Source organism: Delphinapterus leucas, chromosome 1 (assembly GCF_059928025.1).
Source record: "Delphinapterus leucas isolate spDelLeu-1000000601 "Yukka" chromosome 1, BTC_Dleu_Yukka2, whole genome shotgun sequence".
Lineage (NCBI taxonomy): Eukaryota > Metazoa > Chordata > Mammalia > Artiodactyla > Monodontidae > Delphinapterus > Delphinapterus leucas.
Window position 1 is genome coordinate 28,441,640 of NC_143129.1, and position 13,737 is coordinate 28,455,376.

General features: G+C 43.8%; 1 protein-coding gene across 6 annotated transcripts in view; it reads right to left on the minus strand.

The window, feature by feature from the left end:
- The window catches only part of LBR (lamin B receptor), a 34,644-nt gene that overhangs the window by 13,339 nt on the left and 7,568 nt on the right, over positions 1-13,737 (minus strand). Inside the window, exons 1-8 of one of the 6 annotated variants that reach the window (XM_089907173.1) lie at positions 12,988-13,075; positions 12,084-12,332; positions 7,944-8,121; positions 6,126-6,341; positions 4,075-4,158; positions 3,625-3,817; positions 2,086-2,282; positions 134-188 (exon numbers count right to left, since the gene is read on the minus strand). In XM_089907173.1, the coding sequence (XP_089763299.1) occupies positions 134-188; positions 2,086-2,282; positions 3,625-3,817; positions 4,075-4,158; positions 6,126-6,341; positions 7,944-8,121; positions 12,084-12,271 (1,111 nt within the window). In that variant the 5' untranslated portion in view covers positions 12,272-12,332; positions 12,988-13,075. Of the gene's footprint in view, positions 1-133; positions 189-2,085; positions 2,283-3,624; positions 3,818-4,074; positions 4,159-6,125; positions 6,342-7,943; positions 8,122-12,083; positions 12,486-12,987; positions 13,107-13,737 lie in introns of those variants that run through there. The other 5 variants (XM_022579317.2, XM_089907177.1, XM_089907171.1 and 2 more) reach the window with 5 other exon arrangements.

Genomic DNA, 13,737 nt, shown 5'->3' on the forward strand with positions numbered 1-13,737 from the left:
CTGACTACTGAGAGAAATTTACCATTTCCTCCTCTGGCATAATCAGCTTTGACAGTTTAAAGAGTACAGCACCCAAAAGTCTGAGCTATCAAGTCATCAATTTGAGTCTTGGAAAAAAAAAAAAAAAAATCACCATTTAATCTGTACTTGAGTCTTCTTCCATCAGTAAGAGGTGTTCCTTCTACAACCTTAAAAGAAAAGGTTTTTTTTTTTTAATTTAAAATTTTAAAAGCACAACACTTTACCATGATATACATGTCTTGTAAAATCACCTAAATTCCAACATGCCCAAGAAGGAGGATCATCTTTTAGTAGGAAACTTTAGTAACAAGTCTCAAAAATCTTCATGGCACACCCTTAGGTAAAGTAATTCCACCTTCAGGAATTTATCTCAAATACAAATCTAGTAATGACTTCTCCGTGTACTGAGACTATTGCAATAGCCACTCTCCCCCAATGATCCCATGTCCCACCACAAGACTAGATGTGTTTTCAAAAACCTGTACATCTAGTCGATCTCTAGCTCAAAGCTCTTCAATGACTCCCCACTGCTTACAAAGCAGAATACAACTCCACTATCTCACGTTGGTGTCATCCTTTCAATCGGGTTCAACCCCACTTACCCAATCCAAAGGCCCATGTGCTATTTGATGATACAGACTCATATACTTACTTGCTCTGCTATTTATACATATACGCTCACTTAGTTATTCAATCATTTCATGTGATTCTTTTATCTCCAATAAGAGACCGAGAGCATGTCCACTGGACCATTTCATCTCTTCATTTGGATCACCCACAGCATCCCCATAAAAAAGGTACTCAAGAAACACACTACTTGAACAGGATAAGTTAAGAGAAAAAGTCCACCTGCCCAACGGCAGCTACATTTTACTCCCCAAAATAACTATTCAGAAATAGTGCAATTCATTATAAATTGTAAAATACTAATATGGTATCACTTGTCTTGAGCCAAACTACTTTACCCTTTCATTAGCTATGAAAGGGAACCCAGGAGAAATGTAGTATCTGTCTGAGATTATAGGATTAGCAAAACCCCACAGGCTAATTTCAAATGATCCTTATCTATTAAAGGTATCTAACAACTACTGCGTTGGGTTTTAGTCTGTGGGGAAAAAAATAGATATATAGCTATCTATATATATAGATATAGATACAGACATATATTTTTTAACCATCAAAACTGCTTTTCTCAATAAATATTATCTAGTTTGAACTAGCTTTACCTGAGTTTATCTGAATTTGTGATTTTTTACTTTAGAGCCTTATCACAAAAATACCTGAAGGTTCACATCACAAGAATCCTCGCTAGAGCCAATGTTATGGTGAGGTTCCAAAGTATTTCAAGTCTGCAGCTCTATCCTCCTATCACTGGCATTTACCACTCCTAATAAAACTGATCCTTTGGTTTACAGACAGTTGGCAAACTTGCAAAGCTCTAAGAACAAGATCTTTAAATGAATTATTTATTGATTAGGGAATCTCATGTTCTTTTAAATATATCCAAGTAGAGTATTCTAATGAAAGAAGAAAAAACTACACTTAGCAATGAGGACAAGTTTTAAAGACACTGCATGAGTCTGAAAAGAACATTCAATGGTCCAGACAACAGATTTCTGAAAGAGATGAAAATCAGAAACTCATCATATTAAAAAAAAAAAAAAGAAAAAGTAAAAGATACGGACTAAAGTCCATTGAGCTCAGTAGCTTATCAACTGGTAATTTAAAATTCTGCATCTGAAATGACATACAGTGAGAGGGAATTTTTTTTTCCCAGCCACCTCTACCATTAGTCAGGCTATTTTGAAAAATGGCTTATTCTTCTCTATTTGGTTTGGAAAGATACACAAGAACCCTCAATCAGATTCTTTTAAGTTTCGCTTAATAAGTATGTGTTACAGAATACAAGAGTAAACGCTTAACAAACTAAAACTAAGTAAGTCTGGGTAGTTATGACCAAGGACAGCTTTTAACCTTAAAACTACTATAAATGTCTTTATATAAACATGGGAACGAGGGGAAGAAAATCTCATAATACTATACGCCCCACCAACAAACCCTTACCTTCCCAATCGGCAGTAAGTAGAACAGAGCCTGAAGGAAAAACCAGAGGAGGTAGGCCCCAAATACCCTGGTTTCCCATAAATCGTACAAAGCTGGCAGAGGAGGCGGGAAATTCAGAAGACTGGGCTCTTCCTGTTTACACATCAACAGCAACAGGAAGAGGAAAGCAGGCAGGCCAAGCATGATGAGAAAAACACCTGCAAATAATCAGTGAACATTCAAGGCTCTAATTTCAATCCAGGTTATTTTATTTTATTTTTTTCAAAAATCACTTGAATTTCTAAGGTCGAAACTCAAGTCTGGCTAGCTGTTTGAAACCAATTTTTAATGCATCATTAGAAAGTCTTAACTCTACCTGTCACATCCTGTGGGAAAGCAACCACAGGCATGAAGGTAGTAAAACAGCAAATGCCCAGCACTGAAGAGCTAAATTCCACCTCAGAAACCAAGCTCTAAAACATTTAAAATCCAACCACTATGGGAGCAAACATGTTGAAACTCCAGCAAACTGAAGATTGGAACATCTAAAAACTTGAAGATTGGAACATCTAAAAACTATCGGTCTGATCTTTAAAGAACAAAAAACTTTATACCCCCAAGTTTCCAACAATCAAAATAGTATCACGTTCACGTTACATGTGTGCAGACTTTTAAGCGATGCTGGACACCATCTTTAACAGATTCAGTTAGCCAAGGGTTATAAATTACAAAATACAAAGCAGTTAAGCCATGCAGGATTTTGAACCATTTAACCAAGAAGTACTTTCTTTTATTAAGTCACAAGACCTCACCAGCTCCACCCACTTAATAACTCCAAGCCTCTGAATGCTTCAGATCTTTGACCCTCAAGAGCAACCTGTCTAACAGGTAGTGTAGACACCATGAACCCACTGGATGCATGCAGCTTATTCCCAGTGCTACTGCCAAGCCAGGCCCTGTCGCTGAGATCTGATTATTAGCAGATTTCCCAGTCACGAATAGCTCACCGTCCTTCCTATATACAACAGTCATACCAACCTTCCTTTCATCACTTCTTTGCACTTCTTTGCTCAAAACCTATTAAAAGATTGCTAAAGGGCTTCCCTGGTGGCGCAGTGGTTGAGAGTCCGCCTGCCGATGCAGGGGACATGGGTTCGTGCCCCGGTCCGGGAAGATCCCACATCCCGCGGAGCGGCTGGGCCCGTGAGCCATGGCCGCTGAGCCTGTGCGTCCGGAGCCTGTGCTCCGCGACGGGAGAGACCACAGCAGTGAGAGGCCCGCGTACCGAAAAAAAAAAAAAAAAAAAAAAAAAGATCGCTAAAAGTTTTAAATATAGCCACAATGACACCCTTTCTACTCCATGATAACCCTCCAAAATGCTCCTACTCGGGCCTTTGCACCTGCTGTCCCTTCTGACTGGAAACTCTTCCCTAGGCTCCCACCTGGCTCACTACCTGGCCGCCTTCAGATTTCTTCAGAGAAAGCCCTTTCCTGCTCACTTTATCGCAACCAGCGTTTGCCCACCCTGCCTGCCCTCCCTAGGCTGGTTCTGATGCCTACCAGGTACTCCTCCAAATTCTAAGTCCTTCTGCTGTGTGGCTGTCACTTCAAAGGTTCTCAACGACGTAGGTCCTTTTGTAACAAGTTTTTCTTCCTTTGAATCTATTTCTTTTAATTTGACCTCTTCTCTTCGTGGATGAAGGCGATACTGTGTAGGTATATAACTACTCTCTTGTGACAAAGGGAATTTTTCCTATTTAAAAAATAAAAAGTATTAAATAGCTGTAGTCAGTAAGTATCACTAATGCTGCCACATGAAGTAATTCAGCATCTCAGTACAGCCATATACACTAATAAGAATAAATCTGTTAAATTACACTCAGTCTTAATTTAAGAACAGAATCTTAGAAAAGATTCTAAGAAAAATGATGGCTTTCAATGTGCTTCTTCAGAGAAAGTCACTTTAACAAGGAAAAAAATTACCTGAGAGGAAAATGAACCCCTTTGTACCTGCGTGTTTTTGTGAGGTATGTCATTCCTCTCTATGTGCTCAGGCTCCCCGTTATATCTGTTGATGCTATTTCCAAATGGCTTCTAAATTGAAGAATATAAAACATTTTAACCGTAAGAATGATAACTTAGTAAAAAGGTACATGATAGTAAAAGTTCAGTATTGTGAAACCAAGCAATAAAACCAACCAAAGATTTTCACAGTCGTAATGCTGAAGAATTGCAGCCCACTTTTTTAAAAAATGAAATGGAATAAAATTGCTTAGAATTTCCCAATCTTCAAAAGATTGGCTCTTACAGTAGAGGTTTCCACATAAGATCTTCCATCTTTTAAACAAAATTAGACTAAATCTTATAATTTCACTGTTCGATAACAGATGCTCTAATAATATGCACTATGAGAGGTAGATACAGTAAAAATTGGTAAATCAGCTCATTAACTGGTTAAAAAAAAAAGAGGAAAAGACATTCACGGCCCCCAAACAGCTAATAACAGGAAATTAAGAAATAGTGGCTACTTATGGAGTATTACTAGTAACCTACAAACTGCCTACTTTCTGAATTTCATCTGCCTTATTTCTATTTAACCTTACATTTTCTCTCCCTAATGTCTCCTTTCTCAATTCAGTCTCTTTCCTTGAATGTCATTCTCTTCAAGCAGTGGAGGGAATTTCTTACTGACTGTACAGAGGAAGGACTTTCACTTACAAAACATTTTCCAGGCAATGTATGGCTGAAATAGGTGACTTTGCTCTTTTAAAGTCACTGACAGATTAATTAAAAAGACAAATATATCTTTTGGGAGGCCAGCTGTCAAAAGACGGCATTAATATAGTATCAAGTTCTAGTTCAAATCAAGGTCTAACTGAGCAGTGACAGCATTCAACATATACTTAAGTTTACCAAAGTACCAACGAGCCACTTAGCAGCAAACGGACCCACCTAAAAGCTACACTCTCGGTTTTTCAAAGGTCCAACGTGTAATCCACAGCAACCACAAATGTAATCCTGTAACATAGCTAGTCAGCTGACCCTGAACTGTACTGACTGCAAATTGACGGGGTATTCCCACAGTGAGGCAAGGTACTGCAAAGATCACAATTAGGAGTCCAAAAGAATAAGGATGATGTGATGTCAAAGCTACATGCAGGGCTTCCCTGGTGGCGCAGTGGTTGAGAGTCCGCCTGCCGATGCAGGGGACACGGGTTCGTGCCCCGGTCCGGGAAGGTCCCACGTGCCGCGGAGCGGCTGGGCCCGTGAGCCATGGCCGCTGAGCCTGCGCGTCCGGAGCCTATACTCCGCAACGGGAGAGGCCACAACAGTGAGAGGCCCGCGTACAGCAAAAAAAAAAAAAAAGTGATGCAGGAAAATACAACACAGAAGGTTATGCCCAACATCTTAAAATTTAAAAATCTGACTACAAAACACTATGTAACAATCCAGAGTTTTAAGGTTATCAAAAATCTGTGTGCATTTTATCCAGAAAAGAGGTAACATTAAGTGAACAGAATAAACAACGACCTTTCTTCAATTCTGTTTATTTATAATTTCAATTTGGTCTACTATCTAAAATGTTCATTGTGCAAGGTCCTCCAGGCTCTGCACACCCTACCTAATATTTCCAACCTTGAACTCTGAAAGTAAATTCCATTAAAAGTATCATCTCTGAATAGGGAAAGCAATCAAGTACAATGATACTAAGACAGCAAGAATATGTTTTTATAAGATACAGTTATGTCTCATTATTTTCTACATGAACTTTTATTCACTATAAAAACTATTCAGTTCAATCTACAATCTACATCTATTTCAAATTTAAACACTGCTTTTTTTAAAAAAAAAGCACAATATTAAATTGCACTCATAACTTAAAAATGTTCTTTTTCATGGTATTTAAAAGCATTATACCTTCTATTCTTCCAAACATTCATTTTTTAATGTAATCTTTAATATTATTAACTGCAAATCACTTGAGTACACATAAAGGGGAAGACATGATTTGGGCAGATTAAACACTGTTGTAAGGTTGGAGATCTCCCAAACACACGTACCAATACCAGTGGAGTCAGTTTAACTTCCAATATTTCCTTCCTTGCTTCCTTCTTTGCTTCCTTAATGTCAGCCTGGTGAGAAGCTGAGACGGATGGGCGGGAACCTTTTGGGGGCCGGCCAGGGGATCGGGAGCGCGACCTGGAGCGGCTCCCTCTGCGTCTGGAGGGAGAACTGGAAGTTGAGCCACTTTTCCTTTGCCTGAAGGAGGTTAAAGGCTAGAGGGAGGAGAAAAGGCAGAGCTTCACCATAAGTCTTAACACACGCAGACCCACACTGCCAGAGGGCAGCAATGGCAGTGACTGCGCCAGTGACTCTAAAACCACCCTGGGAACTCATGGGATCTGAGCATCCATCAGATGAGGCCAATAACAGCTTCAGCTATAATGACCCGTCTCTCCTGAGACAAAAGCAGACTTTCCACCCCTAACTCTTCTTTGAAGGTATTGCCAGGAAATGAATGTTCTAAACCAAGCAGCTGTACATTTTCCTAATAACATATATAAGAGACACAAATAACATTGATTAAAACTGAGATGATAGGACAAAAAAAAAAATTAGCACACAAACAATAACAAGAAAATTCGTCTCAGTTTCACTCTGAATAGAACACGGTCAGATCTTGAAAACGCGTCCAAGACTGGGTTACTTAGCAATGTTTTACCCTGCCCTCACCTACTCCTAATATTTCCAGGAACCTAGACCTGAGGAAGGCAAACTACCCCCCTGCCCAAATCCCTCCCACCCAGTTTGGGTGGCACAGGAGCGAAGAATGGCTTGACAGTTCTCAAATGACTGCAAACAAAATCAAAAGAAGAATGAAACTTGGTGGCATATGAGAATCATGTGAACTTCAAATTTCAGTGTCCATGAATAAAATTGCATCGGGACACAGCCATGTCCACAGTTGCTCCTGCAGTGCATGAACTATATTTACAAGTCCTTTTACTCAGAAATGTTGCCAACCCCTGGTCTAGAGCACTCAGACTGTGATCCATAGGCTGCGGGCTCAAGAACTGTTTGTTACTGACCTGCGGCAAGGAATGAAACTGAGAAGAGATGGGCAGCAATTTTTATAGCATTTTGACAAAGCAATTTTATGTCTATTGAATCTGACAGTGAAAAGTTAGAGTTTTATTTTGTACCTTTTTTTTTTTCCCATTTGCCTAGTAATTACGGTATGTTACGTAAATACTTCTATACCATGAACCAGATATTTGCAAGCTCAGGTCCCCACCAGATAGGTTGAGAAGCCTTGGACTCAAATCTAATTAATGTCACTCTCCTGATTAAATCCTCGGTGTCTGGGATGAAGCCCAAACCCCTCCAGTTCTGGCTCCTTCTTTCTCCTCCTCCGGCCCTCGCCCACCACACCCTTTCAGCATTGGTCGTCTGTGTCCCCCGACCCAAGCCTTTGGCATGCTGTCCGCTGTGGAAGTCCCCCCACCCCGTCACCTGAGTTTTCCCTATCTGTCCTCAGCACTCAGCTCTGAAAGCCTTCCCCAAAACCCAGTGCCCTTCCCTACCCTTGATGTGCTCCAACGCCACGCACGACAAACTGTCACAGAATGACAGAGTGCATTAAACCAGGGAGAGGACGATGTAAGTGTCTGACTTCAGCAGACTGACAGCTTCTTAGCAACAGGGCACTGTGCCTCATTCATACATTCCCAAAGCCAAAAAACAGGATCTGACCTAAAGCAGGAGAGTGACCCTACGCCTGCAGAGAGCCAGACCTGACTGCTCTAAAGCTTAAAAACCACACCTACAGTGATTTCCCAACCATTATAAACATGCTCTGTAAACCAAAGAGTGCTTACCTTGATATCACTCTCTTTCAATTCAAGTTCAGTTCCATCTTTGTATTTTACGTTGTAAAGCTGGGAGTTGCTGTCATGGCTCAGAACTTCTACTTCATAATAAAGTGAACTCCCGGGCCATCGACCTCTTACCACCTCACCATCGGCAAATTTCCTACTTGGCATTTTGAAAATCAGTCTGAATAGTTTAAAAAAAAAAAAAATTAGAGTCAGCGCATACACACGTACATTTGTCTTTTTTCATAGATTAAACGCTAAAATACAACTTTCCAAAATGTTTAACTGGTCAAGACTTTCAGGCTACAAAAGCCTCTAGAGGAGAGGGTGAACAACTCCTATTTTAAAGGTGAGAAAACTGAAGCTTAAAGATGTTAACTGTTTTGTTCAAGGGCATAGAAACAGATGGCATGAAGAGGCAGAGTCAGGACATAGAGGTTGTTCCTTCTGCTACACCATATCTCATTGGGAATCACTTTATACAGCCACTGTACTCGGAAGTGGCACTAAGGATTAAATATGACAAAACATAAAGGCTCCAAATGATGTGCACCATGCAAAACGCTACCCCCCTACAGTAACTATACTTCTTTAATTAACAAGGCACAATCTCACAAAGGACACACATTTTCTGATTGATAACTCTGCATATACAGTAGTCCCCTCCTTATCCAAGAGGGATATATTCTAAGACCCCCAGGCATCCCTAGTGGATGCCTGAAACCACAGATAGTACAGAGCCCCATACATACTGTGTTTTTTCCTATACATACATACCTATGATAAAGTTTAATTTATAAATTAGGCACCGTAAGAGGTTAACAACAATAACTAGTAATAAAACAATTATAACAATATACTTTAATAAAAGTTATATGAAGGTGGTCAGTCTCTCTCTCAAAATATCTTAAAGGCACAAATTTAATGCCTTTTTCATCTTAACTAAGCACTTAACCACACACTGTGGCCGTAACTTGCAGTTTGAGGTACAACAGCGAAACTAGTATGAATTTCTGTTTCCTTCTTCACAATTTCACAGACAGAAGATTCGTTCTTACCATAGGTCTCAGCAACCTCAGCATAGGATTTTTTTTCTTTCCCTATTAAGCCAAGAATTGTCATCTTTTCGCTTAAAGGAAGCACTTTACAGCTTCTCTTTGGCATATCTGAATTGCCAGCATCACTACTCTTGTGCTTTGGGGCCATTATTAAGTAAAATAAGGGTCACTTGAACACAAGCACTGTGATATCTCGACAGCTGATCTGATAACCAAGATGGCTACTAAGTGACTAATGGGCAAGATGCGCTGGACAAAGGGACGATTCACATCCCAGGCTGGACGGAGAGGGACAGCCCAAGATTTCATCCCGCTACTCAGAGTGGCACACAATTTAAAACTTGTGAACTATTTATTTCTGGAATTCTCCATTTAATATTATTGGACCTCAGGTGACCACCTCAGAAAGTGAAACTGCAGATAAGGGGGGATGACTGTAGTCTTACAAAGGCTTTAAAGATGTATTATCTAATTTTTAACAAATTACCTTTACTAAAAACAGTAAACTAGGCAACAGACTGGGAAAATCAAGGCTGTGTAATTAGCATTACTATAACCTACCAACAGGGAGAACAATATAACTCCAAATATAAAATGAATAGCAAATTTGGGGTTTTCACCAAGCTTTCAAGTCTTAACAGCTGAAGTCTCAAATGCCTACCAAGTAACTGCCAACCACATACCTGGGCCAGCATCCTAGCTCTTTTTTCAAAAGCCTACAGCAGACATCAACCCCCAGTTATAACCCTCTTCTCCACCGAACCAAAACGTGGCCCATGAAGCCTGGTATGAAAACAACACTCTAAGAAGCCACAAGCAATCTGCAGGATTACATGAGGCCTGTTTTTCAAACATCAACTGACTGCTGGGTGCTTCAAGCTCTTAGGTAGTTATGTTTCTCCCTCCTCGGACCAGCAGATTCACCTTTCCACAGGACAGAACCAGCGCCTGCCGACAGCTCCAACACCAACTGAACTAGCTGGGCCTCGTCTAAGAAGCAGACAGGAGGACCCAAAAATCTCTCCTTACCTCACCCTCATCCCACCAACTAAGCAATTCCCGAAACATCCTCTGGGCATATAAAGATACAATCCTCACCCGGCTCCTGTCAACAAAAACAACACTTGAGAACTTCTGAAGACTCTCCAGAGTTAAGAAAGGAGAAAGATTACCACACCCCTCCTGAGAAAAAGTCTTTCCCAAGCACCACATTTCTTCACTGTTAATCGCCTGAGGAAAAAACTTCACAAGCTTCACTTGCTTAGATAGATAGGAGCTAGGTCAGTAGATGAAAGAAAACACAGAGACTTAGGTGGTGATTAGAGGATGTCAGTCCATTTACACATTAGGTACAAGAGATGGCTTTCTTCCCAAACCTACCTGAGAGAGCATCACTGTGGTAATGAGAAGGTTTGGGCTTGGTGGGGGGGGAGGGGATCGGGGCACGGGGAGGACCCCAGACACTCTGGGAATGAAGTCACACCTGGCTGAGGAGTCACATGAGGGGCACTTGGGAAGCAGAGGGCGGTAGACACCTTGGGACCCGGAGGAGGGGCACAAAAAAGGAAGGTGATGACAGCAAGTTTTGCCTATTTCAACATTTAGCTCTGAGCCTCCAAACACTAAGAAAGAGGAAGGAAATGTGCCCTCCTCTCGTGCCCCCTCCTTCTCCTCGGACCCCCTAAAATCAAACCACTGCTATTAGTACTAGTTCTCTGACATTGGTCAACCAGGGTTAGCAGAAGGCAATTACATCTTTCTACGTGAAGATGCCATCCGAGTTTCAAACAACTCTTTGTAAACTTTTGAAACACAGGCCCTCAGGACTTGGGAGCCACCTGGATTTTTTAAAAGGCCCTTGAGCAGATTCTGTCCTTTTTGGAAAATTCATTTATTGGCATCTTTCCGTTGTACCTATTTTACACCACACACACAGTATCTGTGCAATACTGGACACAGGTCAATGCCAGAGAGGTTTTTCTGATATCAATTAAATATTCGGGGTTAAACAAATTAAGATAGCTGGTGGATATCTGTTAGGTCTCTAAACTTTTTTAAAAAAAGAGTTAGGAATTAGGACTCGATAACGATCTTTCATGTAATGGCTGAAAAAAAGAAAAAATAGGAACAAACCAGCACGCTCCTTTGGAGACCACTATCTCACACACAAATGTTCCAAAAGGCGAAACTACCAACATTATGTGCACCTCCACTTTGCACAAGATCCACACACAAGTGTCACACAGTGCATCACATCCTAATTCTGCAGGAGTGAATTAGCCAGGTAGGACAGAAAAGCCCCAGGACATTTGTGCACATCGCTATGCTCACCTGATGGAGTCAAAACACACAGGGATCAGCCTCCCTCAGAAGGGAGGTTATAGCCAAGTAGGTTGGCAAAGAAAGATTTTGTTTACTGAACACAATGTCTCCATTCCCCATTAGCAGTGGAAACATGGGGACCCTCAGGCTTTTCTCTATTAAACCACAACATGCTTGCTAACTTCAGTGGCAATTGGCACTGGAATCCCCACACATATCAGCTCCAATATGTTACTGTTTATCAGCACAACTGAATGTGCTATTCTCTGCTGATCGCAGTGTTACAGAGGCCTTTGGTCATCTTTCCTCACTTTCCCAAGTTAGTCTAAACGTGGCAGAGAAACGGAAGCTCAAATGAAGTTTGACAGCTTCCCTCTTCAACACCTGGGCCCAAGGCTGGCCTGGCAAGCAAAACCCAAACAGGAACCCCTGGCCTATCTCCTGCCCCTGTCGCAGAAAGCAGAAGAAACGCCACCTTCTTGGCTGTAGGGGCGGCACGGCCTGACTCCTCCCCTAAGCAATAGAAAGAGCTGAAGGTAACAATAATTCCCCTCCTACTCACTCTCTTCCCTCCTCCCTAGACAGCTCTCAGAAACTAAACTTAAACTGGACTTGGTGCCCAGTCTAAATTAGCGCGCACGCGCGCGCGCACACACACACACACCCCTTTTCCTCCACGGCAGTTGCTACAAAGTGTAATTACAGATTTGCACGTATTTATTTGCAAGGTCCCTGAGGGCTGGGACCAGGAGCGTGGATCTACCTGGGCTCCGGCCGGGTGCATGCCCGCCACAGCCCGTGAGCAAGCTCGATCGCTCCAGGCTGAACCCTTGCACTGTCCACGCGCTGTCCAATGTATCTACTGGGTCGTTCTGAGTATCCACAGCCTGACTCTCGACCAGACCGTGCAATCATTTTGATGGAACCGCCTGGAACCAGGCCCTCTGCCATCAAGCGCTAAGTGTCCCTTGCCAGTGTCGGAAGGTGTCATTACGAAGAATTTTTTTAAAGCCTTTAAAAAGATGAAAAAATAGGATCGAGCTTTAGCTGGAGTACGCAAACCTGCCTAAGTACCCGTTTCTTGAGTGTGCGGAAACACCGGGCGAGGGAATGCAACGCGCGCAGTCAGCACTGGAGAGTAGCCGAACAGAGACCGCCAAGACCCTCAAGGCCAGTGACAACCAGCGAGAATTAAAGGCAACTTTGCAACCCCACTTCCCCGTCCGCCAGGCTGCCGCGCCTTTTCTGCCTCCCCGAGAGCAGGGCCCACCAAGCCACCGCTAATCTGTCAAAAAGGCGCTCGGAGCCGGCTTGGGAGGACTGGTGCTGCAGGGCGGGGACAAAGGGACCGGGGTGGGTCACCCACCCACTCATCCTCCCCAGCCAACATCATTTTACACCGGCGCGGCGCGTCCAAAATGGAGGGAAACGTCTGCAATTTAAAACCGCAGCTCCATTTCCGCAGCTGGCCGGGCCGGACGCACCTTCAGCCTCGCCAGCAGCGGCACGGACCGACTCGGAGAAGGGGAGGGCGAGGCCGCGGCACCAGGCCCGGCGCCCAGGAACCCCGGCCCACCCGCCGCGCCCGCCCCGCCTGCCCTGCGGGCCTCCCCCCGGCCCCTCGGAGACTGCGCCGTGGGGAGCGGGGCGTGGGTACGGGCGCTCACCTGCTCCGGACTCCGGCGGGAACACGAACAGCTCCGGGAGAGTTGCTGAGCAGCTACCCGGCGGCGGTTCCGCGCCCGCGACACTGCCGGCTCTCGCGCTCTCGCGCCCCGCGGTCCCGCAGCCCGGGCGCGCGCCCCCCCGGCCCCGCCCTCTCCTCGTCCCGCCCCCCCAGTCTGGCTTCCCAGGGCTCCCATTGGGCCCTCGGTCTTTTGAATAGTGCCTGGCGCTGTCGATTGGTTTTGAGACATGGCGCGTCCGCCCGCCCCGCCCCACCCTGCGTCAAGGCCCGCGATGGGGGAAGAGGATCGCCGTGGATCTATCCGTAGTGCGGCCCAGAAGGCATATTTGAGCGGGCCTTATCTCAGCCGCCCAGGCACTCTTCTAGCCCGCTGACCGCGCGCATTCCCCGCCCTTTCCCTCCCGGCACTTGCCACAGTTGTCTGGCGATGCACAGTAGGGAAATTGGTGTGTGAAGTGGCTTGGCGAGAAATATAAAAGGGCTATAAAGTAAATTTGCATAGTGATAACTAAAGATCAATTGACCGAGACCGAAAGTACTTCTTGCTAAAACACTATTACTGCTCTCCTTACCGTGTTTTAAAAAAAACAAAAAAAACAGGAGACCCCAGGCCAAGCAGTGGCTACGAAGGCAATCTGGGGCTCCTTTGTCTTGGCGATGGCTGCACGTCGGTAGAAACTGACCTGGACCGCAGCTTGGGGGCAGTGGGGCCAGTGGGTGGGAGGGGGTT